The sequence below is a fragment of the Acipenser ruthenus genome, chromosome 10 (genome assembly GCF_902713425.1).
Source record: "Acipenser ruthenus chromosome 10, fAciRut3.2 maternal haplotype, whole genome shotgun sequence".
In the NCBI taxonomy this organism is placed as follows: domain Eukaryota; kingdom Metazoa; phylum Chordata; class Actinopteri; order Acipenseriformes; family Acipenseridae; genus Acipenser; species Acipenser ruthenus.
Window position 1 is genome coordinate 4,660,991 of NC_081198.1, and position 24,354 is coordinate 4,685,344.

The window sequence follows — 24,354 nt, forward strand, 5'->3', positions numbered from 1 at the left end:
ATACGTTGTTTGTTTGTTTTTTGTACCTTGCCCCTTGGTTTTGTTTTAACTTTGCTTGTCTGTTTAATCGGAGGTTGGGGAGTTTCCTTTTTACACAGATAGTCCAGCCTGCAGCTGAAGTCGATATTAAATTCACACCTTGAAACCCATAATAGGTCAGCATTAGGCCTAATATAAAGAACAAAGCTGGGGGATCTTTTGTACTGTATCCTCATAACCTACATATGTAATACACATTTGTGATGCTTTTATTTTTTTTACAAAAAAACAAACTCAAACCTTCAGAAGACCGCCCCTTCAAAGCATTCTCCAAGTAATAAAACAAATGGTGGCACCATTATGTGTTTCTCCACTTTCAGCTACAGAGAAACAAAATTGCAAATTGCACAACTCGATACGCCTACCGTTGTTTTGTGGTGTAACCACGGTCTAATTTATTTCAGTGGCAGGCGTTGCTGTCGGGAAGGTTTGTTTGTAACACAAATGAAGTACGATTGATTAGGTCATCACGAAGCGCTTTAGGTAAGAACATACTTATCAATTGTTGTTACTTTTTTAAATTATAAACATCTTCTTGAGCTAAATAGTTTAGCATTCCTATCGTGCTTAGTGACGCAACGTTTGTACAAAGCGCAATTTTGTGTGGTCGTATCGTTTATTTCTGCTCGTTTGCAGTCCTAGGCCTCAGAATATACAGTGCAAACATTTTGCATTGTTAACTGTCCATGGTTAATTTGTTTCGCTCTTCTCTTCAATAAACATACGATGCATCAGACACATCATTTGAAATAAATTAATCCAATATTTCATTAACGTGGATGAGGTTAAGAATCAACATTGGGGGTGACATTTCAATACCACCTTTTGAGCATAATTTGGGTACCGTTAAATATGTGTGTGTGTATTTAGTAATAATCTATGCGTTTCTAAATATATGTTTATAAAAACAATGTATATAATAGTATACATTTAATTTGTGTAAAGCACCGTAGATGGCAATTTTCTTTCTACAATGAATGATCGATCCCTGCTCCCAAGTAGGTACTGCACAGGCTATACCATTGTTAATGCATAGTATAACCATGGGAAAAGCATAGTAAAACAGCAAAAATACAGTAGGAGACTTTTATAAGGGATATCTCCCTTTTTTGAACATTTTAAATGGAGAGATTGTATTTTTTATTATGGGTTGTGGAGGTAAAAAAAGTAAAGTACAAGATACAAGTTAAACTTCACAATCTTTGTCTTTAGAGATGATACGTGGAAAGTCATATGAAAGGTTTGGCGGTCCAAGATTGTTTAAAGGGGGAAACACTGAAAGGTAAGGGGATCATATTTGTGCAATTTAGAGAGACAGCTGTCTTTCAATACTCTCGCTTTCAAAAAAGGTTAGAATCAGCCAGATTGGCTTTTAGGGGCAGTAGTGTGGAGCAGTGGTTAGGGCTCTGGACTTTTGACTGGAGGGTCGTGGGTTCAATCCCAGGTGGGGGACATTGCTGCTGTACCCTTGAGCAGGGCACCTTACCTAGATTGCTCCAGTAAAAACCCAACTGTATAAATGGGTAATTGTATGTAAAAAATAATGTGATATCTTAACAATTGTAAGTCGCCCTGGATAAGGATGCCTGCTAAGAAATAAATAATAATAATAAAAATAATATTGTTTTGTATGTAAGCTAGAAGAGTTGGGTGGTTAAATTACATTTTCATGAAACTAATGAACAAGTTCTGCATCCTGTTTTAAATACACTTATGTACATCTTGTATTTTACAGATATTCTGAAGAGGAAACACCGAATCCAGGTGAGAACTATCATGTAACACTTACATCGTTCACACATTTATGCAAAATGTTTTCCCTTCTTGTTTAAAAGTATTTTGAGTTGAGCTTACTGTTTTAATCTCTCGGTATCTTCAGATATGAATCATGGCTATTCTCATGGAAGATTTGGCATTCCAAACCCAAGATCATTTGACTCCTATGAAGCTAATTATTCTGAGAGGTAGGGGCAATTATGTATGGCGTTTTGAGTAATTGTTTTTGGATTAAACTTTTAGAATACATTTGGACATGGAATATACATTCATTTTGTCTAAAATAAACTAAACGGTGTCATAACTACAAGCTTCCAAATGTGGAACCAGAAGTAACTATTTAGAATTCTGTGGTAATAGTGTGTTTAACTGAACACATTCAAGAGTAAGTAATGGGGTTCCAAAAATTACACGTCCACAGTTGTTGCTACAACTGTTTAAATAACGTACCTGTAATTTTTTCTTTTCATTAACATCCTGACAACTTTTTACACTTATAACTTCAAAGTCTTTTTCAAAGCTCTTTTCAAAATGCCCACTCTAGTGCACTGATAGTTTAAGGATTATTGTCCACATTGTCAAACAGGTAACACAGCAATAACGATCCATGATGTGGCATGGAACAGAAACGCCTGAGTGAAAAGAGCTTTGACTTCAAAGTTATAAGTGTAAAAAGTTGTCAGGATGTTAACAATGAAAATAAAAATTACAAGTACAGTATTTAAACAGTTGTAGCAACACATGGGGACGTATAACACTATTTTTCAGAACCCTGCTACTTGCTGTTTAACCTTGAGTGAGGGGGTGGAGGGGTGGGGTAAGTTTCTGTACTTTGTGTACAGAGTGAGCTTGTAACACAGACAACTGCTAAAATAAATAGAATGATTCAGTCAATGTACAGTCTGCCCTCATTATAATGCCTTCCTCGCATTGTAGCAGATATTTCTTGTGTACCGATGTGCTCCAGTATAAACTAGTGGTATTTTCCCTGTTACACAGTCATGGTTGGTATCTACCTATCTATGCACCCAGTTGAGCAAACGTCCAAAAAAAAGTATCCCTTTGCTAGCAAGACACTTATAACCAAGTCTTTGACATGCTGCTCTTCATGCTGTTTACTGTACAGAACTCACAGGTGTCATTTTTGTACTGAAAAATAAATTTTTACATGGCTAACATGCAATTTTGTGGTTTATTGGATTTTAATGACCCTCACATAGCGCCAGTTTGGTTCCTGTCCTATGCTTGGGGGTATAATGAGAGGACTGTACAATGAATTAATGTATGTAAGCTTTATGTCTTTAGCTTTTCTTTGTTCTTTGTACATTCCATGTTTCATGGGAGTCTTTATACTTTTATGTACTAACAGCTTTGAAGTATCTAGTTTGTTTAGGCAACAAAGGTACTTTGTTACATTAAGTGTACATGAAAGCTACAAAACTCTTATGACAGATGTTTCAGTAAATATTTAAATGTTTGTGTTTTTATTTCATTTACTGCAAAAATATTTAATAGGGCAGGTACATTTTGCTGATGCAAAAATATTCAGTTGACGTTGAGCCTTTAGTTTTCTGATATAGGATATTGCAAACACTTTGCCGATTTTCAAATATTGACCTGCATGATAAAAAACACTTTTGAAAATCTGTTAGTAATCTTGTGTGGTGTTTACTTTTGAAAATGTTTAAGGATTTTGTACAAAACCCATATTGAATCAGGACTGGGCTGTTTTAAGAAAATCTTTTTTTTTTTTTTTTTTTTTTGCATGTTTTGATAGTTGTGTTATTCTGAATTATTTGGCTGTTGGTGCCTTCTTTTTGCAGTTCATAGCTTTTTTTTCTTTTTTGTGATTTTATATATATATATATATATATATATATATATATATATATATATATATATATATATATATATATATATATATATATAATATATGAGAGTGGATGTTACATGCAGGAAAACTATCCATTAGTTGAATATGGCCCTTGGATTTGTTTTTTGCCCAGTCCTGTTCAAGATCGGCACATGTTTGCTTACCAAAAGAGGACAACTAGTTATTATCCCTTTGGGTGGGTATTGTGTAAAGCTGTAATTGTTTTGTGTGACAAATTGATATCCAAAAGTTCACCTGTTTCCTCACTCTGCAATTTTTCCAGGTTTGGACCTTATGAGTCTTACGACTCCGGGTCTGCTCAGGGTGGCCCAGATCTGTACAGATCTGGCTTTGGAGGTAGTTTTGGTGGCGGATATGACCAGTTCGATAATGACGAGTCTAACTGGAAGCCATCTTACCCACGGTCGAATTTAAGGTCTGGTTTTATGGATAATGAGGGAAGAGATGGTTACTCTTCCTACGGCAGATTTTCTTCACCCCATATGAAGCCTGCACCCGTAGGCTCTCGGGGGAGAGGAATGCCTGCTTACCCTCAAAACAAATTTGGAGGTAGAAGCCATGATCTGGGAGGACCAACAGCCGTCAGAGGCAGAGGCAGAGGAGTAAGTACAGAATCTTTTGAGATTCTATTAACTCTTACCCTTTCAGAATCCCTTTGATATCGGCACAACAAATAACAATAAAGCAAATACCATCTCTATAAGGACCAGCGAAAGAACTTAGAATTTCGATGGCCCTCCCTGGCTATGGTCCGTGTGAACAGGTTTCCCTTTGTCGGTTTTGAAATCTGTGGTCCTCAATGTAGAATTAGAAAATGCTCGGTGAGCAGCAGAAGTCTAATCTGCAGCAGGATGTTGGCTTTCAATTTTTCCTGCAATTTCACATCAATCTTACGTTTGTTTAACCTATAGGCTTCTGGGATTTTCTCAAAACAAATCATATTGGTATTGAGTCATTTTTCTAGTTTTTGAAATATAAACCATTTACATCTCGACCAAAGGTTGACTATCGTACAGATTAAAATATGCTTATTTGCTGCTCATAGTACATTTTCTATGGCAGGTATTCTATTGTAGTTAATAGTTGGCTGCACAAGGCCAATCACAGATGGATAATTTAATTGGGGGAGGGAGTCTCGGTCAAAAAGTACAGCAGACAGGAATTGAGTACTTGGATGTCAGCACCATGCTGATCAGTTTGATTCACAGTAGACAGATCACTAAACGTGTGTGGTTTGTGGAGGTTTCTAACCTGCCAATGGCAGATTAGGTTCTCTAGCAAACTTGCATTTTCTCGGCTCTCCCTAAACACAAGAATCCCATCCTCAAACCTCGAGAAGCTTTACATTTCAACCAAATTACAAGGTACATGAATATCTGTATCCATCAGCTGATAAAGTTGTATATTAAGCTATTATAGATTGATTTTGGTCACCTGTGGTTTCCATTTGGATTAATACATTCAGCTTGGTTGACTTTTAAAGAACCGCTAAGTTATCGTGTGACTAACAGTAAATTTCCTTTTTCCATTTATTGATTTCATTTATACTTCACCTTTTTCTCTCTTTAAATCATGTTTGAGCCTTTGTTTAGCTAAGGGCCAACTGTCTGAAGCCGTATTGCCGTTGCTAGATTCTATTGAGCTTTGTAAAATTTGGTAGGGATTTAATGATGAATGTCAGGTTTGGCACTTTGAGGGAAACCAGTTACATTCAGGCAGTGAGGGTATTTGGGCTACAGGATGTACTACATGTCAAGTTTTTAGATTTGAACACCTGTAAGATGGCATACGTGCTGTGCATTAACCCCCTGTAATGTTGTTTAATGGCATCAGATTTGACGTATCATTTTGCTTATCTGAGTCATCCTTCCTGCGATATGCATCGACTGCACATATTTTCACATGTAGATGTTGGTCTTTGCAAAGGAAATCATTTGTCAGTTATTTGTGTTTCTGGATGTTCAGTTGATCATTTTTAAGGGTTTCAAGTAGTTAATGGTTTCATTCAGTTTTCTCTACTGAAGCTACCTTGGTGCTAACAATAGAACTAAATGTTCAGTCATTTAAATTGGTGTAGGCAAAGTATTTAAATGATTGGCAAAACATTTGGCAAGCAGTTAACTGACAAGTATGAATATGCCTTGAGCCAAGTAGTAGTGCCACACTGAGGGAAATGTCTGGTTGATATGGGGAAAAAAATATATTGTTGCAACAGTGAATAATGTCAAAAGAATATTGGCTTCATTGAGGATAGACTTGCACTGTAAAAAGTGAGAACTTCAAAAGTATCATGTTGTGTACAGCAAATAGTGACTACAGTCTAATAGTATTATCCAAGTAAGTTTGGAGAGCCTCCGTCTTTGATTATAATTGACGTTTCTGTGTGTTTGTTTTTAGCTTTTATTTGTTTAGATTAATTTCTCATGTTTGTAATTTATTTATGTTGTCCATGTTGTGTGAATTTCATTTTTTTTTTTGTTTAACCTGACCTAATGTAGGGCACTCATTTTTACGTTAGCCAGGCAATTTTTGATATCTTGATATGTTTTATGATATCTTTTAAGTTATTCATTTTAAACTTTAAAAAGATATTGGAAAGTAAACATCCTCATAAAAACATCATACAGAGTTGTTGCAGGTAAGGTATTCAGATCTACTAACATTGAATTGCTGCTTCATGAAATAACTTGCATCATTGTTTTACATTGGTACAGTTTTTGTTATATGAAACAAGAATGATTTTTTATTAATTATATATGTGTGTAATATAAATTGCACAAAACAAAAACTGGTTTCCTTTCCCATTCAGTCTTTTTAAGGAAATGAAACAAAGTTTGAAGATGGCCACTACTGTGGCCAAAGGTTTTGCATCACCCTGTAGAATTAACTTATTTTGCTTCATAAAGTCGAATGAAACCTGCTGAATAATGTTACGTTAATATATTGAATTACATACCGCTTTGGAGATTTCCATATAACGGACACAAATTTGACATTTTGAAATCGGAGCATGAAATACTGTACTGCTATTATGGCTTCTGGTAGACTTTTGCGATTTCATTTTGTAGATCTAAATTATGTTCATTTATTGTATTTATTTTAATTGTCTTAATCCTAAAGTTTTAGGTGATGCAAAACTTTTGGCCAAAGCTGTAGTTTGCCTGTGACTGTTGAATATTGACATGCTAATGAAATGTTCCATATTTGCAGCCAGTGGGCTTCTTTGGGATGTCTAGACCTGGAATAGTAATAGACTATCAGAACCAGACGGCTATGAGGGGAGTAAAAAGGAAGATGATTCCGCCCAGCAGACCCAATATGTTCATCAAGAAGCAAAAAGTTACCAAACCGGCATTAATAAATAAACCCGGTAAGATACTTATCTCCTACAATGTACAGAACTGTTAAGCATTTGAATATTTATGCAATGGTAAAATCATTGTCATAGTTTATTATACAAGCTATATAGTATGCAACACATACTAATAGTAGTTGACCATGTTATTGCGTTTCTGTCTTTTAACAGTTGTGAACCCTGCTGAGGTTGTGAACCCTGCTGAGGTAACATTTCTTTCATTGGCTGTTTCTTTTTATTTTTTATGTTTAAACTGAAGAAAAGCCCCTTCATGCCCTGCAAATATAATGTAGCTCTAGGTCTAGGTAATGTAACTAACTCAAAACGGCAGGCTGCTAGGCAGTCTACTGTAGGAAAAACAACAGCCCAGTTCCAGTCTTGGGAACAGCTGTGAAAATATTTCCATGTATTGTTTCAGAAAAAGATACTGCAACTGTTGGATTATAGTAGGGTTGTCTACTAGTAAAAATATTTTTTTCTGAAAGAGTTAAATACTGTTTCAAATTTTGTTGGTATAGGGATTTTTTTTTGTTTTGTTTTCAACAAATCAAAATGAATTTATTTGGCGAAATATAATTCTGTTCTATTACCTTATTTATTAATTTATAGGCTGGCTTTGAAGCGGAAGGGGATCAATTTACAAAAGATTCTGGTGAAACCGGTAAGCACCAGCATTTAATACATTTGTGTGGTTGCAATTGTAAAAAGTGAGATTTCTGGTCTACTGCAAACTGTATACACAAACACACTCCAACACACATATACCCTGACAAAGATAAACACACATTTTAGTATATATTGTCAATATTACCAATTTAATATATATATTTTTTTAATGGATGTATTTGCATAAACTGTTCAGAATACACGTTTTATGAAATGCATTCAAAAGAGCGTTCCATAATTTAATAAAGTAAATTATTTATTTTTTTTGCTACAAGGGACAAGTGTTTCTAAAACTGATGAGGAAGAGCAAAGAAAACTAGAAGCCAGAAGAGAGAAACAAAGACGCAGGAGGGAGAAAAACAATGAGAAATACGGTGACGGTTACAGGTATGAAGTCGCTGTGCCCCACCTTCTTGTTTTGAAAGTAGCATTCGAAAGTTATTGCACAGGTTGATCGTTCCATTTCAGTAATGGAGATCTAGTGTTAAAAGATTAAGGCTATGTCATTAGAACCATGAGATGTATGTGAAATTAACCAAGTGTTTCCATTACAGACTGGCATACACATGTTCTTTCTGTAAGTTCCGAACATTTGAAGAGAAGGATATTGAAGATCACTTTGAAAGCTCTTCTCATCAGGAGACTCTAGACTACATTCAGAAGCAAGCCAACTTTGAAGAAGACGTCATTCGTTTCTTACATGTACGTACCAATTGCATGGCTTGTTCCATAGTTATGATGTGTTTCCTGTATAAAAGTATACTATAGTAAAATCATAGCAAATTTAAAGCGTAGGTAAGCATTGTAAAGCCCAGAGCAGTATGGTAAAGTTATTATTATTTATTTCTTAGCAGACGCCCTTATCCAGGGCGACTTACAGTCGTAAACAAAAATACATTTCAAACAAACAAAAATATATTTCATGGTTAACTATAGTAAATGCATAGTATAACCATGGGAAAAGCATTGGAAATTAGTGCAAAAATACTTTGGTACCCTTTTGTAAGGGTTAAAGCATAACCATGAGTTTGGTTATAACAATTTTTTTTTTTTAAAAGCATGTTTTAGCAATCCAGATATGAAAGATTATTGGTTAAGACTGACAAATATGATCTGTCCCAACTTGTTTATAAACAAGATTTGTTCATATTTCAATAGTAATCTCAGTGGGTGACTGTATTGTATGTTAAATGAAGTGATCTCCCACTGTAGGAATCTATGGTCAACAAATTTAGGAAGACTGTAATTCGCAAAACACGCAACAGTCATCCGGAGCAAACTCGAGAGGAAGAGATAAAAGAAGCAATGGAAGGTATGGGGCATCGTTCATATGAGAAGTAGCAATTGAATATGTGGAACTGCATTACTCCTATAGAGTGGGGAAGATGCACTGTTTTATCACACACTGGTAATTATCAGTCTTTTATTTTAAACAATGGTAAAATCAACCAGGTCTTGTCAATTATATCCTGAGTTTGGGAGCGAGTCTGGCTTTAGATTGAATTTCACTTCAGATAATTTCTGATTTCATTTTACAGGTTTATTATCTCACAGTGGGAAGTTTGAGTACCTCTAGGATTTTCAGTGGTGTGTGTGTTTTTACCTTCTAGGAGTTGCTGAAGAAGATTATATGAGGAAAGTAGACATAATTCATTGCAGTGCTTGCCATACATATATTCCTGCAGTTATCTTCTCTGTGAAGCAACACTTAACATCTAAAGAACATCTGAAGAGCAAAGTGGTATGTCGCTGTTTGTACCTGTAGTTGTTTATTTTGTCATTAGGTTTTGGGCAGATACCTATGTAAATAATGTAATGGTCCCCCAATCTTTTGTTAGGGCTATAAAGAGCAATTGAGGAAGGAGAGTGTTCTAACGGCCACCAGCATCCTGAATAACCCAATTGTGAAGGCTCGTTATGAAAGATTTGTTAAGGTAAGGAAGTGGAGAGGAAATATAGAGGTTTCTTTATGCTAACTAACACATAAATCAATTGCATGTTCTATTTGCTGTAAAACAAATAAAAAAAAAAGAAAAAAAAAAGGTATATTGCAAACCTAGCTGCAGATTTGATTTGCTGTGGCGTGTTGTTCAGGGCGAGGATCCTTTTGAAATCACAGAGGAAAGCCAGCAGCAGGACGACGGAGAGCAGAATGATGCAGCTGAGGATGCTGAACTAAATCCAGATGACGACCCAGCTGCTGAAACAATGAAGGTTAATTGAAAATTCTGAACACATTGATGGCTTCAGTGCATACTATATACACAATACAGTAAACCGTGCAACAACAACATTAATTTAAAATGTAATTGGTTACACAGATGTATTACTAAGGATTTTTAGTACTACTACTAGACAAACTACTGGAGCCACTTTTTTTTTTTATAAACATTTTGTAGCAGAGGTTCTGAGTGACAACTTATGGAAATAATGCTCCCATTGCATAGCAGTTTGATCCATTCCTGGTTTTGCTACAACTTTAATAAGACACAACTGAGCTTGTTACCTGTACACTGTGGCTCTTATTTTAAAACCTGGAATGGGTGAAACTTCTATGCAGTTGGAGTCTTATTTCCATCCCTTTTATGTTATAATATCTTATGGATACATTCCTATCTGAATTTGGTTATAAATTGACAGGACCATGTGTGTTAATTTGAGTTCATAATTGTTTTAACTGTTTACTGTATGAATGGGATAATTTGTTGTATTGTTCATTGTGAATTTTGATGTAATGACTGTTTGTTTCAGGAGGAGAATCCTTTTGAATCCCAGCAATTACAAAATGAAGAGCTCGAGGATGCTGAACTGAGTCAATCAACCAATTGATGAGCAAGCAGCTAAAACTGAATGGTTGAAAAAGTGAAAATAACTTATTGATGGGGTAAAAAAATATTCTGGTAGAATAACATCCTGCCTTGTACTTTGTTTTCCCTCCTATTTATTACCCATTTTAATTTAAGCATGGGTGTTAATTTGGCTTTTTAGCTGACTAATATCCTGCTACTGCTCTAGCCAGTAACATTGCTGTGTAGGTTTATGTTGAGTGTATATTATTCCATAGTTTTTTTTTTTGTTTGTTTTTTTGGTACAGAATTATTTTGTAAAGAGAAATTGCCCACTAAACTAGTCTTAGGAAATGGGTGTATTGTAACTGTAATTTTCCTGTAAGCTTTTGCAACAAACTGATTTTTATGACAAAGACTTATTTAAGTTCTGTGAATTAAGAATGCAGCATCTTGTAGCAATATTTCCTTTCCTTTTTATATGTGCAGGTTTTGGCAATAAAATGTTTTAGATGTGAATGTTTGGTACTTCTATTTGTAATATAAAAAATGACTAAAACCTGCCAAATGCTTTGTATTTGAATGATGTTTTATTTCAGCTTTCTTTCTAGGATGGTGTATGTTCATTTTAAACAACTTGTTTTCAATACCAGCACTGCCAAGCTTATTCATTTTGAGTGTGTTATCATGGGGTGCAATATATAAAAAAGTTAAAGATGACATGTATGCCATGGTTCTATCTGCCACTGGGACAAACTAAAATACATTTGAAATCAGACTTTTCCATTAGCAGCAGATCAAGATCAAATCTATTTCAGTGGCCCAGTTATGATTGTGGGCTGGTATAACTTGATCTCTCCAACGCTTTCTTGATAGCAGAAGTTACCTAATTGATTGTAGAGGTGGGTTTTAAATCTATGACTGCAGAAAAATTAAGCCTATAAATATATTGTACCACCAGGTGATCATTGATTTCTGTGTGCACCTCAGGCCATTGCCCTTTTCTGTATTTTTTAACTTTCTTTTTCTTCTTAAATTGGGATATCTATCTATCTATCTATCTGTCTATCTATCTATCTATCTATCTATCTATCTATCTATCTATCTATCTATCTATCTATCTATCTATCTATGTCACTAATTATTAATCCAGGGAAGTTAGTGAATTTTTAAGAATGGCTGGTTTATTTCAGTATGTTTTCATGAATTCAGGGGATTAACCGAAGCAAACCGAACAGAATGTAAAATCTCCTTTTCTTTCAACATTTTGTTTTTCGTTGTGACTGGAAAAGGTGTGCTTTAATTAACTGCGTCCCTTGAACCATAGACGCTGCAAAACGTGAAGAAAGCAATGATCCAGTCGGAGTAGTTAGTGAGTAGCACACACACACACAAAAGAAAAGGGATCTGGTTGATTTTCCAAGTGTAACATATAAATAAGTAAAGTTAAAAAACAATAAATCCGCGTTTACATTTGCACCTGTCTTAAAAGTTGTAAATTGTGTGAAGCGCTGTTTTCGTCATCATTAACATGGGTTATGGATTGCTCTGTGTATCCCATAACCCCTTGCGCAATGGCGGAAGTAGACATAGAAAGTGAGTCGGGTTTAGAGTGTTTTTACCCAAACACTTCCACCGGAAGATGTTTAGCAGCCCAGGTAAGAGCGATTTCATGCTGGTCGTTGCTTGCTTAAGGTTTTTCAGTACAAATAATGTTATTGGGATGCTTCCTTAAGTTTTTAACGTAGAGTTTTAACACAGAGTACCAGTAGTAACTGAGTGTGAAAACATTTACTTTAATTTTTCACTGCTCTATAGTAATAGTCATAAGATTTAGGAAAGCAGATCTGTATCGTATACTACTTTGTAAAATAAAACAAAAAAAGTGTTTCTAATACATTTCAGGCACAGTGAATTTGAACACATAATTGAACACAATTCAAAAAATACGTTTTTGTGTGACGTGCGCTCAATGATCGTAATCCGCACCAGATATTGGTGGCCTACCGGTTTGTTTACATTTTGTGCTGGCTACACGGTAGGGGTGCCACCTGTGATTTATTTGAAGTATTTCCATATTTGAAAAAACATGAGCCTTATAATCCTTATTCTATATTGTCTAAGAAGGCAGCACAGTCAAAGTTGCAGATAAGAAGGACATCGTACTGGGTTGATTGACGAAACAGTCGGTCTGCAACTGTAGTACGGAGGCAATCCTTTGTAAGCTTTGTTGAGGGAATCCCACTTCAGCAGATCTGTTTAAAAATATTTCATTATGGCGCTGCTATACAAAAACTGAAATACATGTGAACAGTTACATAAAGTTAAACAGTTGCGTTGTTTTTTTAAATTTTATTTTATTTGCCAGAACAGTACATGTATTCATTTTTCAATTTGTGTTGCCTAGTTTACTTGGGCTTATTCTTTTGTGATATTTTAGGACAAATACATAGACATATTCTGCCATGACAGTTTGTTCATTTGTGTATTTTTCTATTTTCTACTGTTTAATTATTATTGGTATCAATAATCTATGTAAAAAAAAGACTTGTAACTCTGTTACAAGTGTCCTGTGGTAGCGATCGTTGTCTTTTGAATAATACTTGATCCCTTTTATTTTTAGAAATGAATCGTGACTATTCCAATGGAACGTTTGGTGGTCAGGCACCGAGAACGATTGGTTCATATTTGTCGTCTGAACGTGTAACTTTTGGTGGTCCAACCGAAAGATCGTTTGGGTCATATGGTTTGTCTGAACAGGGAAATTCTGGTGGTCCATCCCAAAGATCGTTTGGGTCATATGGTTTTTCTGAACAAGCAAATTCGGGTGGGCCATCCCAAAGATCGTTTGGGTCATATGGTTTGTCTGAACAAGGACATTCGGGTGGGCCATCCCAAAGATCGTTTGGGTCATATGGCTTGTCTGAACAGGGAAATGCTGGTGGTCCATCCCAAAGATTGTTTGACTCGTACAACTCGTCTGAGCTGCGAAACAGTGGAGGCGCTACCCTAAGAAAGACACTTCTCTCTTACGACTCCGATCAAGGAAATGCTGATCGTCCAACACAAAGATTTCTGACCTCATACAGCTTGTCTGAACTGGAGAATGCTGAAAGGTAGGCTGCTTTTTTTTTTTTTTTTGGTGGGGCGTGGGCGGTCATAGCATATTGGTTTTCCAGAAGATTTTATTTTCTTATTCATGTTAATGATATCCATTAATTACTACCTTTATTAGGCACTGTGTAATGCTTTATTATTATTATTATTTCTTTTTCTTTCCGAAAGTTCACCTGTTTTTTTCACTGCCATTTTTCCAGGTTTGGACGCAACAAGTCTTACAGATCTGTGTCTGATAATGGTGGTTTTGGAGGTTTTGACAGCGAATATGACGACTCCTTCCAGAATAACCTTGACTCTCATGGAGTTGCTGGAAGCCTGAGTCGTATTGATAATGGCAGGTCTAACTTGGAACCTTCTTACCCACGTTCAAATTCAAGAGCTGGGTTTAGGGATGAGGGAAGAGGTGGTTACTCTTCCTACAGCACATTTTCTTCACCCCACATGAAGCCTGCACCTGTAGTTTTTCGGGGGAGAGAAAGTAGAAGTTATGGTCTGGGAGGACCAACGGCATTCAGAGGCAGAGGGGTAAGTAGATTATATTTAGCAGAGGACTAGTAAATTGCTAGCTTTTAAATTCTGCTTTAAATAACCCTTATTTTCTTTTAAACTTTACAAACAAAAAAAATCCCCTTAACTCCCTAGTTCTTCCTTATTTTCTAAAAGCTGCAGCCTGTTAAAGCTGTTTGTACATCATTGGATTTTTTTTATTTATTTTATTTTTTTTATATATAACCAGTTTGCTTACTTTGCCCATCTTGCAGTATAAGTTTGCAAATAGTCTATTGATCACAATTGATGTTGAAACTTTGTTTGCTTAAGAAGAACAACAAATCAAATATTTCCTTCCTTGCAGCAAATGGGAGACTTTAGTACACCTAGACCTGGAGTATATCAGGACCAGATGACTATTAGGGGAGTAAAGAGGGAGATAAATGCACCCTACAGACCAAATACATTTAACAAGAAGCAAAAACTGACAAAACCTTTCGTACCATTTATAAAGAAACCAGGTAAGACATTTTTATAATTGGTTTTAAACAAAACAAAAAAGTTAAAACATACTCCTGGATTATGTAAATATTTTAATTAAAATTCTAGCTTCTTGAAACAGTTTTGTAATATACAAATATATTACATTTTTTTTTAAATGGCATGGCTGCTATTAAATTATAATAAGATTTTAAAAATATAAATAGTAAGTTCACTCTTTTTTCTTTCTTCAAGGGAACAGTGATAGTGCAAACAAAGAAGAAGAGAAAAGAAAACTTGAGACCAGACTTGAAGCTAAAAGAGATAAGCAAAGACGCAGACGGGAGAAGTACAATTATAAATGTGGTGGACAAAGGTAGATATTTATTATTATTATTATTATTATTATTATTATTATTATTATTATTATGGAAAAAAAACAGGATTGATCCACTGAGATTCAACAACTTGTTCCGGGGGTGTCCTGCCCATTTACATGGATTGTGAAACTGAAGCCTGGCCAGAATGGTATTGACCTGTTTAAATGTATTAACGACACTGGGGTTAGCACCTCTGCTCTTCCTCAAAGTGTAAGTAGGATCTTTTTAAATGTCCAAAGGGTAACCCTTGTAATGTCTTACGTTTTTGGACACATCCGGTAAATTTTTGCATTTGCATGGAAAGCAAATAGAAAGTATTTGTAGTACAGCATATTAACTTTTCTTAATTCATTTTGTGCTAAACAATTTTTTTGCACCACATTTTCTGATTTGTTTATAGTGTTTTCTCTCCTACCTACCCTGTTTTAAACAGATTGTCAATAAAAAAGGATGAATGTTGCACCTTTAAGTTATGCCCATACTAATCCATTTACATTCTTTAAAAAACGTACTGCTCCCATTTAAGATCATGCTGTACTTTGTGATAGGATCTATTGTATACAACCCTTGTGTCGTAGGTTAACATTGCTTTCTTCTGAAACCGCAAGTTCAGTGGTTTACTGTAAAAACATTCATTCAAATTAACCTAGAATTTCTGTTACAGAGTAGTATACACTTGTTCCTTCTGTAAATTCCTGACATCTGAAGAGAAGGAAATTGAAGACCATCTTGAAGGCTCTTATCACCAGGAATCGCTGGAAAATATTCGCAAGGATGCCAATTTAGATGAAGTAGTCATTCGTTTCTTACATGTAAGTACCATTTACATGGCTTATTTCCTCCATAACTTCAGACGCTAAAACAGATTAAAAACTATAAGTAACAGTGGACATTTTTTTGTTTGTTGTATTTATTGATTTGTTTCAAAACCTGGGAACTTGCAGGGAATAATATTTCAAAACAATATAGTCTTTAACTAATAGAGCATTGAAACACATGGAATATCACTCTTAATGTGGTCATCTTAAATTAAATATCCAGATGGTAAAAATCTTAAATTCTTACTATTTAAAACAGTCTGTTGACCAATTTTGCATTGAAATTAAATGGCCAGCGACTAGTGAGCCTTTTATTACACCTGGTCGAACAACATTAATAAAGCCTCAGTGAGTTCTGTGAATGGCAGACATTGTTTCAGTAGACTGGAAATGAAGTTCAAGTCATGGGCATTTCACATGAATGAGCATCGCCACAATATGCATTGCATTCAGGTAAGAAGTAATGTCAGTTATATTTATTTTAACGTGTTATATGCTAGGAGAGGTAAATAACAAGAACAGTAACAATCATTAAAACAATAACTTTATTTTGTTTTATTGTCACAGTGTAAGCCTCCCTGTAATGGAGAATGACCCAACTGCCAGTTCTTTTAATGTCTTGTTGCATCCAGGCCTTTGCATGTTACTTTGTGACTTGGTGCTCAAGGATGAGGCTGTTGCTAGTACTGTTTTAAGATGGGGATGGATCCTTACTGACACTGACTCTTGCTGACGTGTCTTGCTGTTGAGAAGCATGCTCCAGATTCCAAGAAAATAATGATTTCCTGAAGAAGTCTGTTTTGTGTGAGCACGGGGCTGGCTCTTTAGTGTGCATGATGTGGAAGTCCTTATAAACACGCAGTCAGTCCTGTTTAATGTCACGTCGTTTGAAGTTGCTGGTGAAGATAAAATGAGGATTAATGGGCTTCAGCTTCAGTAACTGGCATATCATCTGCTGTCACTTTGCATTACTGTCATAAGAAAATTGTCATAGGGCATTGAGATCTCAATCTTTCTGTCCAAAGCCCCAGTTAGACCGTCATTTTTTGATTAGCGCAGTTGTGTGATGTAAAAACAAATTACTTGCCCATATAAAATCTGATTCAAGTCTTCTTTATTCATTATCCTCTATAATGGGTGAATTTCCCTTGCAACAGGCACATGGAGGAAGCACTCTTCCATCCAAACACAGGCATTCCTTATCCAGTTTTTGAGGGTATCAGGGTTTGATAAATTATATTTAGTGTCTGATTGGATAGGCTAATAAAGGCTACATCTTTCATTGACATTTGATTAAAGAAACTGTTCCAAACTATATGCTGGATGTAGCTCACAATACCAATAGCTGATTGACTATTTCTTTATTTTGTCTTGTTCTCTACTTGTTCATGATCTTGTGATTTGTAATTCATATTCTGTATTTAAAAATTGAGCACTTGCACTTAACATACCCAGCACTGGGAATAGGGATTCAAACTGGATTACTAGTTCTACAATTGAGCATTTCTTTTTTATGTATATTGTTAGCTGTTTGTTTGTATTGAAGTGAAGTTATCTGTCGTCATAGGAATCTATTGTACATAAGTTCAAGAGGAATTTAAAACACAAACTACAATGGCTCGCCACGGACCCACAGCAAACTCCAGTGCAAACACAAAAGCAAGTAATGAAAGGTATGTTGCATCATTTATTTGGAGTGCATGTTTTAAATGTGTGTACCTTACTTTCAGGAAACTTATATATTCACTTTTTATATTAACAGTATACACTAAATAATAGTCATAACTACTGGAATGATCTTCTCTAATCTCGCATGCAAGTCTGGGACTGGTCAGTGCTGGAAAGTGGTGTTTGTGGTTCATAAATGCCTAGCAGTGAAAAGATGCATCATTGTACTTTATTACATGATATATCATATTTAGATACATGACAAAGCACCACGTGGTTCTTGAATGATGGATAGCTGTGATTTTTGAAAGCTGGAATAAATACATGTTTGTCCTATCATTAGACAAAATAGTCCTTAATTTATGACCTTGGTGGCTGTATTTAAAAGACACAGAAAATGAAGAAAAGTGAATGTGAGAGAGAAATGTCTATAGTAAACTGAGAACACTGTAATTAATGGGAAGTAAAACATTATTTGCATAATCATTTTAAGACTATAATTAATAACTAAACATTTCATTATTGTCCAACTATCGCTTATTGAGACCTTCTTTTGCTTGTGTTACTCCCTCTGGTCTTACTAATGAAGACTTGGGAATTTCCATGAACATACTGTTAATTTAGGTCATGATACTACCTTTTTTTATGCAATGATTACCTCATGTATTTTATATTCTTAATGGGAGATAGTCGCAGACAGCAGTACTTACCTATGATATCACTTCATTCTTGGCATTGTAGTAATGCACTGGGATACATATCAATCCAGTTAAAAGCTTCATCAGTCAGATAATCAGAAATGGGATTAAATAGTGCAGAACCAATTCATCTATTCATTAACCCTCAATACATTTTTCCTGTTTTGAACGTACGTGTGTGAGTGATATTTTCTTTACATTTCTTGTGTACACTTAAGGACTTCATGAGTTTGGGAAGGAGTTTGCCTTCTGATTTAAATATCACTTCAGATTAAGGCTTAAGGTGGGGTTGTTACTATTGTATTGTATTGTACAGTATCTCTATGGGCTCCGTCTAGCAGTAACTTTCATTTCTGACTTTGCAGATGTGACGGAAGACGACTACATGAGAAGAGCTACCATGGTTCACTGCATTGCATGTGATACCTACATTCCTGCTACCAAGCTCTCTGCACAGGACCATTTGAAATCCACCATTCATCTGACAAAGAAAGTGGTATGTGATAGCCCTTAACTTTTCTTATTCAGATTGATAGAGGGCTGATGGTATGCTCTCAGTTGGCAGTCTCAAACACAATGCCTCTATGGCCATTCTGGAGAATAAACTTCTAGTTCACGACGAGGCAGTAATCATTGAATATCTATCAATCAAAATGTAAAAACCTTGCACTAGCCACATTTAATCAGTGCCATTTACTATTGCCAATACATTTCCAACATCATCTAATGACAGTGTTATGACAGGTGCTTCTGATTTTGTTGTTTAACCTCTGTATATACTGTGAATGGCAAAGATTAAAACCCAGTAAAATATAGCATGACTATAAAAAATGGCCGAATAGTAGCTTTTTGTCTGCCGAGGTGTCCCTTTGCTCCAAGATCTTAATCTGTAGGCAATATAGAAGCCGGCTGCCCTTGAGTGAATCTTCACAGCAATTGTTCTTTCATTGTACCTGCCTTTGTTTGTCTTGTTTTGTTTCCAACAGGAGTATAAAGAGCAATTGAAAAGGGAGCGTGTTTTAATGGCTACCAGCTTGCTGAACAATCCCACAGTAAAGGAACGTTATGAAAGGTTTGTTAAGGTAAGGCATAGCACAGGCTTTATGATCAATACACTGGAAAGTGGAAAAGAAATGTAAACCACAGTATTTAGAAATGTTGCCTCCTGAGAAGAAGTGCTACTGTTAACATACTGCTAATCCATCTGAAACCAGCCAATAGTAGAATATATCTGTCAGAACAAAATTTAAAGTCTGATGCATTTGAGCCTTCAGTTTACTATGCTGAGCTGGTCTATTTCAAATGCTCTTAAAAAAAAGAGACCATGTTCTGTAACTCCTTCATGTATACATATGAACCAAGTTAAGAGGGGCTCCTCTTGTGCTGTTACCTGTAGATTTGACATGATGTAACAACTGTGTTTCAGGGCGAGAATCCTTTTGAAATCACAGAAGATGGAGCGCAGAATAATGATGCTGAACTAAATCACCCGACTGATGACCAAGCTGCTGCTGAAACTGTAACTGAGATGAATTGAACAAAATGAACACATTGACAAGAAGCAAACCTTGATCTTTTAAATGCTTTGAAAAAGTCAGCTCTTCAATGTGTATTTAATAATACAGCCACAGCAGTAGAAATCTGCTTTTTTCCCCCCAAATGTACCTATTGTCTACCTTCTAGTCTGTTCCTGCCACACACAGATATGGATTTTGCTTTGTAGCTAACCGTCAGCTGCAAAACCATACTGTTACTGTTTTATCTAACTAGTTTTGTACCTGTAATGTTAACACCATTCTCTCATTGTAAACAGAACACATTTTGTAATGATATTTGATTATTTTAAATAATACTGCATGGTTATGTAATACATTTGATTTTTTTTATTTCAGTTCTGTAAAAAATTAAAATATTCAACATCATTGGAAACATTGTTATGCCTTTTTATGTGAGCAGCTCTTGGGAATGAAAAACATAAATAGGTCCATATGTGTATCAATGGGTTGCTTAGACTGGGTAGAACAGCTAAGTGTTCAACCTTCATATCACAGCTAAGGACTGAAGAGAATGTGAAAGACTGTTGAATTGAGACTCCTCTTCATACTGGTGTAAATAAATTTAAGATTTACTATTTTATGGAATTCACTCACCAGTTAAGATTACGTGTATTGCAGTATACAGCATGCCCTAAAATGCCACTTCTACTTCCAAAGGTGAAATTCCTACACTACAACAAAAAGTGAAATTATTATTATTGCATTATACTGTCTAATAACTTAAATCCAGCAAAATTAAAATAATCCATCAAATTTAAATCGCTGTTTGTCTAAGAGAAAAGCAGCTGGCATATTCTGATGTCAGAATGCTCTGAAGTAAGACCATAGAAAACATCAAAACATACGGAGAAAGTGTGTGTGTGTGTGTGTGTGTGTGTGTGTGTGCGCACCTGCCCAGAACGGTTGTTTCTGTCAAGTCACCTTGGGTAAACTGCCTTTTTCAACAGTAACAACTTGTGTACGATTACTAGCATCATTTGTGAAGAACCCTTTACCAAACATTTAGATAGACCATTTTCCTTTTTTATTAAAATAACTAATTCTATTGCAAAATTGATCTTTTGAATTCACACCCCTTCTATAATAGTCACTTCAGGGATAAATCAGTGATTGGTTACAATAATGGAAGGGTTATGAAAGAGCATGGCATGACTTTGATTATGATATTCTACTGCTACATGTTATAGGTCTGCATGGCCTTTCAGTCATCGGGGAGTGGGGGTTGGATATGTTGTCATTTATTAAGGTCACTGTCACTATGAAATGACAGATGTCTGGATGAAAATCCCCTGCATCTTTTTGTGAGTACACCAAGTTCAGTGACTGCAATAACAGGGTGTTGTTCTTTAATAACTGTTAAATTTATTCTACTGAGGCTTCACAGAGGAGTCCTATTGCTCCCGTAGGGCTCCCATGATATCAAACTTAGTTTCCTCTCCGCTTCTGCATCCAAATTTAGAAACACCATGCTCCCAGTAGCATTGACCCTTCCATTCAAGGTTCAGCGTTGCTGAAAAAGTTGTAAATCTCAATTTTTGTTGGCTCCCCTCACCAGCTGGGATATGAAGATGAGGTCTCTGATCCCGAGTCCCAGGCGCCCCCAACCCCCAGAGGGAGTAGTTGAGCCACTCCTTTGAGCTGCTTCTGCAGGTGCAATTGGTGGAGACCTTGTGAGCTTGAGCTCTCTAGGAAGTAAATGCAGACTGGATTTTCAATTTTAGACACAAGCCCCTGAAAATTGACCTGTTTAGCAACAATAGTCATTTCCAAAAGGTCACCGCCAGGCCAAATAACAAACAAAGACAAGTGAGGGAAGAGAAGAAAAAAAAAGATGGATCTGTGAAATCTCAAAAATCAACTATTAGCCAACGTGTTCCCTTTCTTTAAAGGTCTAAAATATAAATGACATCCCCAGAACCATATCTTGGCAGTCCTGCTGCAATGTATTCACATTGATTTAAATTTAAATCTGAAGTTTGAAACTTTGGATGTGTGTTTTCATGACAGTGTGTCTTATTCCAATTTCTTGAGATTGAACCGCACCTGTCAATTTATAATGCAGTCGTTAATTTCCTGGCTTTGCCTTTTACCTTTTTAATAATTAACATTTAGAGAACTGTCACATGTTTATCTGTAGCCAGCAGGTAGAGGGCGCCCAAGCCACAGTTTTAAAAAACAGATCAAGCAACGCTAGTGTTTTACATTTAAAACTTGTAGATGCCACTTCTTGTTTTGCATCGTCTTTAAAACCTTAAAAAAGGTAGCATAAAACACTTAGTAAATAAATACATAAGTAACCAAGTATATGTATTATTAATAATGACTAATCTGTTTATAAAATCTCTGCTCCACTACTGACATTGTATGACCTTGGATAATAACCTTGTGTGTCCGTCCCATCAGTGTCAAAATGAGTAAAAGCAGTTTAAGCATGAAACCATGGCTAATTTTTCTTCCATTATAAAAAGAAAGCAGGAAGATGCTTTAAGAATTTATCTTTAACAGGGCTTAATTTGCTCTGTTTAGCTTGAGTAGAAGAGATTTTTGATACAGATTTCGTTGTCAGATTCCTACCTACCAAGAAAACCCAGGGGTCATCAAGGACCATACACTGTATGCATCACCTAGACATGCCTTCCAGCAGTCTCTGATACCACAGATTTTCACACTGGCTTCTTTGTGTAGAAGACTTGAAAGTATTTTAAATAAAATTCCAATTAATTTCAATAGGTAGACGAGTGGTGTGTGTAACTTCTTAAAGGAAGTGCTTCAGTGCTACCTAACTAATATATTTAATCTCAAATTACCTGGTACTATCTTTTAGTCCAAACTGAATCACTATGTAGACCATACTGAATAGCAAAGCTCTGTAGAGAAACGTGGTCGGCACCTGACTATCCCAGTAGCAGAAACAGCACCCCAGGAAGGTATCAAGTGATTCAATAACTCTCCTTTGAAAAACACATGACACCACTCCTTCGTGTTTACCAACAGCTTATATAGAGATTGCTTATTTTCCATCTTGGCTGTTTTAAGTAATGCACACTTTCCTTAAATTAGCCCTCAGAGGAGCTATATCTAAAATTCTTGTATTTATAGAAGTAATGGGTTGAAAAAAAATGCTAAACTGAAATAATTATGCAGCCCAACTTTGCTTTGAGAATAAACTGCAAAACTTATGAAATATGAATGTGTTCAGGGTGCAAAGTTAGTTAAATATTTACAGCCCTGTGTTATTCGACAACCCCAGTAATGATGCTCATCAACTGCAATAATTGTTCTGCTACAAAACTTTGCACTTCATTTATTGGTTAGTATTCTGTGCTTCCAGTTAAGTGCAAGTTTGGCAGGCACTTAATTTTGACTTACTGGGAATTGACTAAAAATGGTTTTGTTTTACAAAAGTTATAAATAATACATATTTAACAACGTATAGGTCTGAGAAACATGGAATATGTGTGGCTTTTTTTGTGGATTGTGAGGAATAAAGTCACATGTGTGTTACCTGCAGTTGTCTCTGTCTCTTTATAAATGGGGTGGAGGAGAAGTCCCCTTTGAGTTATATTTTTTTAAATATATAATAAAAGAGATATTCAAACCCCCTAAAGAATGGCTTGGTTTAGCTTTTAGGTAGTGAATAAGTTTTGCTTTCCATTGTTTTCCTTCTTTCTCCAATGGACCTTTACATTCTAAGCAAGTTTTACTGAGCACTTATTATTTTTGTTGATAAAGAGATACCAGAGCTGTTAAGATGCTCTGTGTTCATTTGGAAGGTTATTTAGTAATTTCCCTTTTAAAAAAGTATTAGAAGCAAAATAAAAAAAATACACTTGACTACTGTATACAATTTTCTAGTTATTTTTAACAGATAAAAAATACATTATTCTTATACAAACCAAAAACACTAGAAATAATTTGCCATTCTTCAGATAAACCACAGCCTTTACCTTCTCAATGTTTTAGAATGGTAGAGGCCTCCCTCTCTAAGGGCTTGTATGCTAATCACAGCTCTTAAAGCTCTCCTCAATGCACAGAGAAACCTGTACTCTTTGATATTCTTGAATATAAATGCCTGAATACAAAGTAATTAAACATTAGGTGGGCAAAGGATCTTCACTTAAAAAAAAAAAAAAGAGCTACAATATTAACTCAATCTAAAAATGAATGTTTGATAATGATCAATGTCTATTATTGCTACTACATATTTTTTTACAGACATTAATTCAGTGCCTCTTATTCACACATAGTATTCCTGTTTTTACATTTTTAAAGAGCTGTGATGACTCAATAAAAGCAAATACATAGAAGGATATTTAATACCGGGGGTCGATCACACCATTAAAAACAATGCCTCCCTGTCACATTCTTCCTTTCTGCAAATCCCCAGAGAAATCAAACTTTATACAGTGTATGTTTTTTTAAATGTACTGTCCTTTATTCACAACCGATCGTAACCGATTGCAGGTATCTGAAACTGGGCCTGGTCATTACCTGGGTAGGAGACCCTCAGAAAGAAGAGCTGCTCTAGAAAATATTTCTGGTGGCTCACCAGTCAGGATTCACCCAGAGGCAGAACTAAACCAATACTCCCTCATTACTGTAAGGGGGCACTCTCAAGAATCATTGGAC

General features: G+C 35.6%; 2 protein-coding genes across 2 annotated transcripts; both read left to right on the plus strand.

Annotated features, from left to right (window-relative positions):
• Positions 1-224: 224 nt before the first annotated feature.
• Positions 225-11,035, plus strand: LOC117408986 (DBIRD complex subunit ZNF326-like). Its single transcript, XM_034014481.3, has 16 exons — positions 225-313; positions 444-522; positions 1,252-1,321; positions 1,775-1,803; positions 1,919-2,003; positions 3,972-4,311; positions 6,920-7,079; positions 7,236-7,270; positions 7,674-7,725; positions 8,006-8,117; positions 8,285-8,432; positions 8,943-9,042; positions 9,341-9,471; positions 9,569-9,664; positions 9,825-9,944; positions 10,482-11,035. Exons 3-16 carry the CDS (start codon positions 1,254-1,256, stop codon positions 10,557-10,559), a joined length of 1,554 nt encoding a protein of 517 aa, XP_033870372.3. The 5' UTR covers positions 225-313; positions 444-522; positions 1,252-1,253; the 3' UTR covers positions 10,560-11,035.
• Positions 11,036-12,077: 1,042 nt separating this feature from the next.
• LOC117408978 (DBIRD complex subunit ZNF326-like) lies at positions 12,078-20,091 on the plus strand. Its single transcript, XM_034014467.3, has 10 exons — positions 12,078-12,174; positions 13,140-13,632; positions 13,834-14,161; positions 14,490-14,646; positions 14,861-14,981; positions 15,650-15,797; positions 17,371-17,476; positions 18,535-18,665; positions 19,156-19,251; positions 19,596-20,091. Exons 1-10 carry the CDS (start codon positions 12,159-12,161, stop codon positions 19,704-19,706), a joined length of 1,707 nt encoding a protein of 568 aa, XP_033870358.3. The 5' UTR covers positions 12,078-12,158; the 3' UTR covers positions 19,707-20,091.
• The last annotated feature ends 4,263 nt before the right edge of the window (positions 20,092-24,354 follow it).

What these genes read in the sequence shown, in the direction of transcription:
- LOC117408986 (XM_034014481.3), top strand. Translation starts at nt 1,254, where the DNA reads ATGATACGTGGAAAGTCATATGAAAGGTTTGGCGGTCCAAGATTGTTT. An exon ending in ACGTCATTCGTTTCTTACAT is followed by an intron (nt 8,433 to 8,942) that starts GTACGTACCAAT and finishes CTCCCACTGTAG; the next exon opens with GAATCTATGGTCAACAAATT. An exon ending in AACATCTGAAGAGCAAAGTG is followed by an intron (nt 9,472 to 9,568) that starts GTATGTCGCTGT and finishes ATCTTTTGTTAG; the next exon opens with GGCTATAAAGAGCAATTGAG.
- LOC117408978 (XM_034014467.3), top strand. An exon ending in TAGTCATTCGTTTCTTACAT is followed by an intron (nt 15,798 to 17,370) that starts GTAAGTACCATT and finishes CTGTCGTCATAG; the next exon opens with GAATCTATTGTACATAAGTT. An exon ending in GTTATGAAAGGTTTGTTAAG is followed by an intron (nt 19,252 to 19,595) that starts GTAAGGCATAGC and finishes ACTGTGTTTCAG; the next exon opens with GGCGAGAATCCTTTTGAAAT.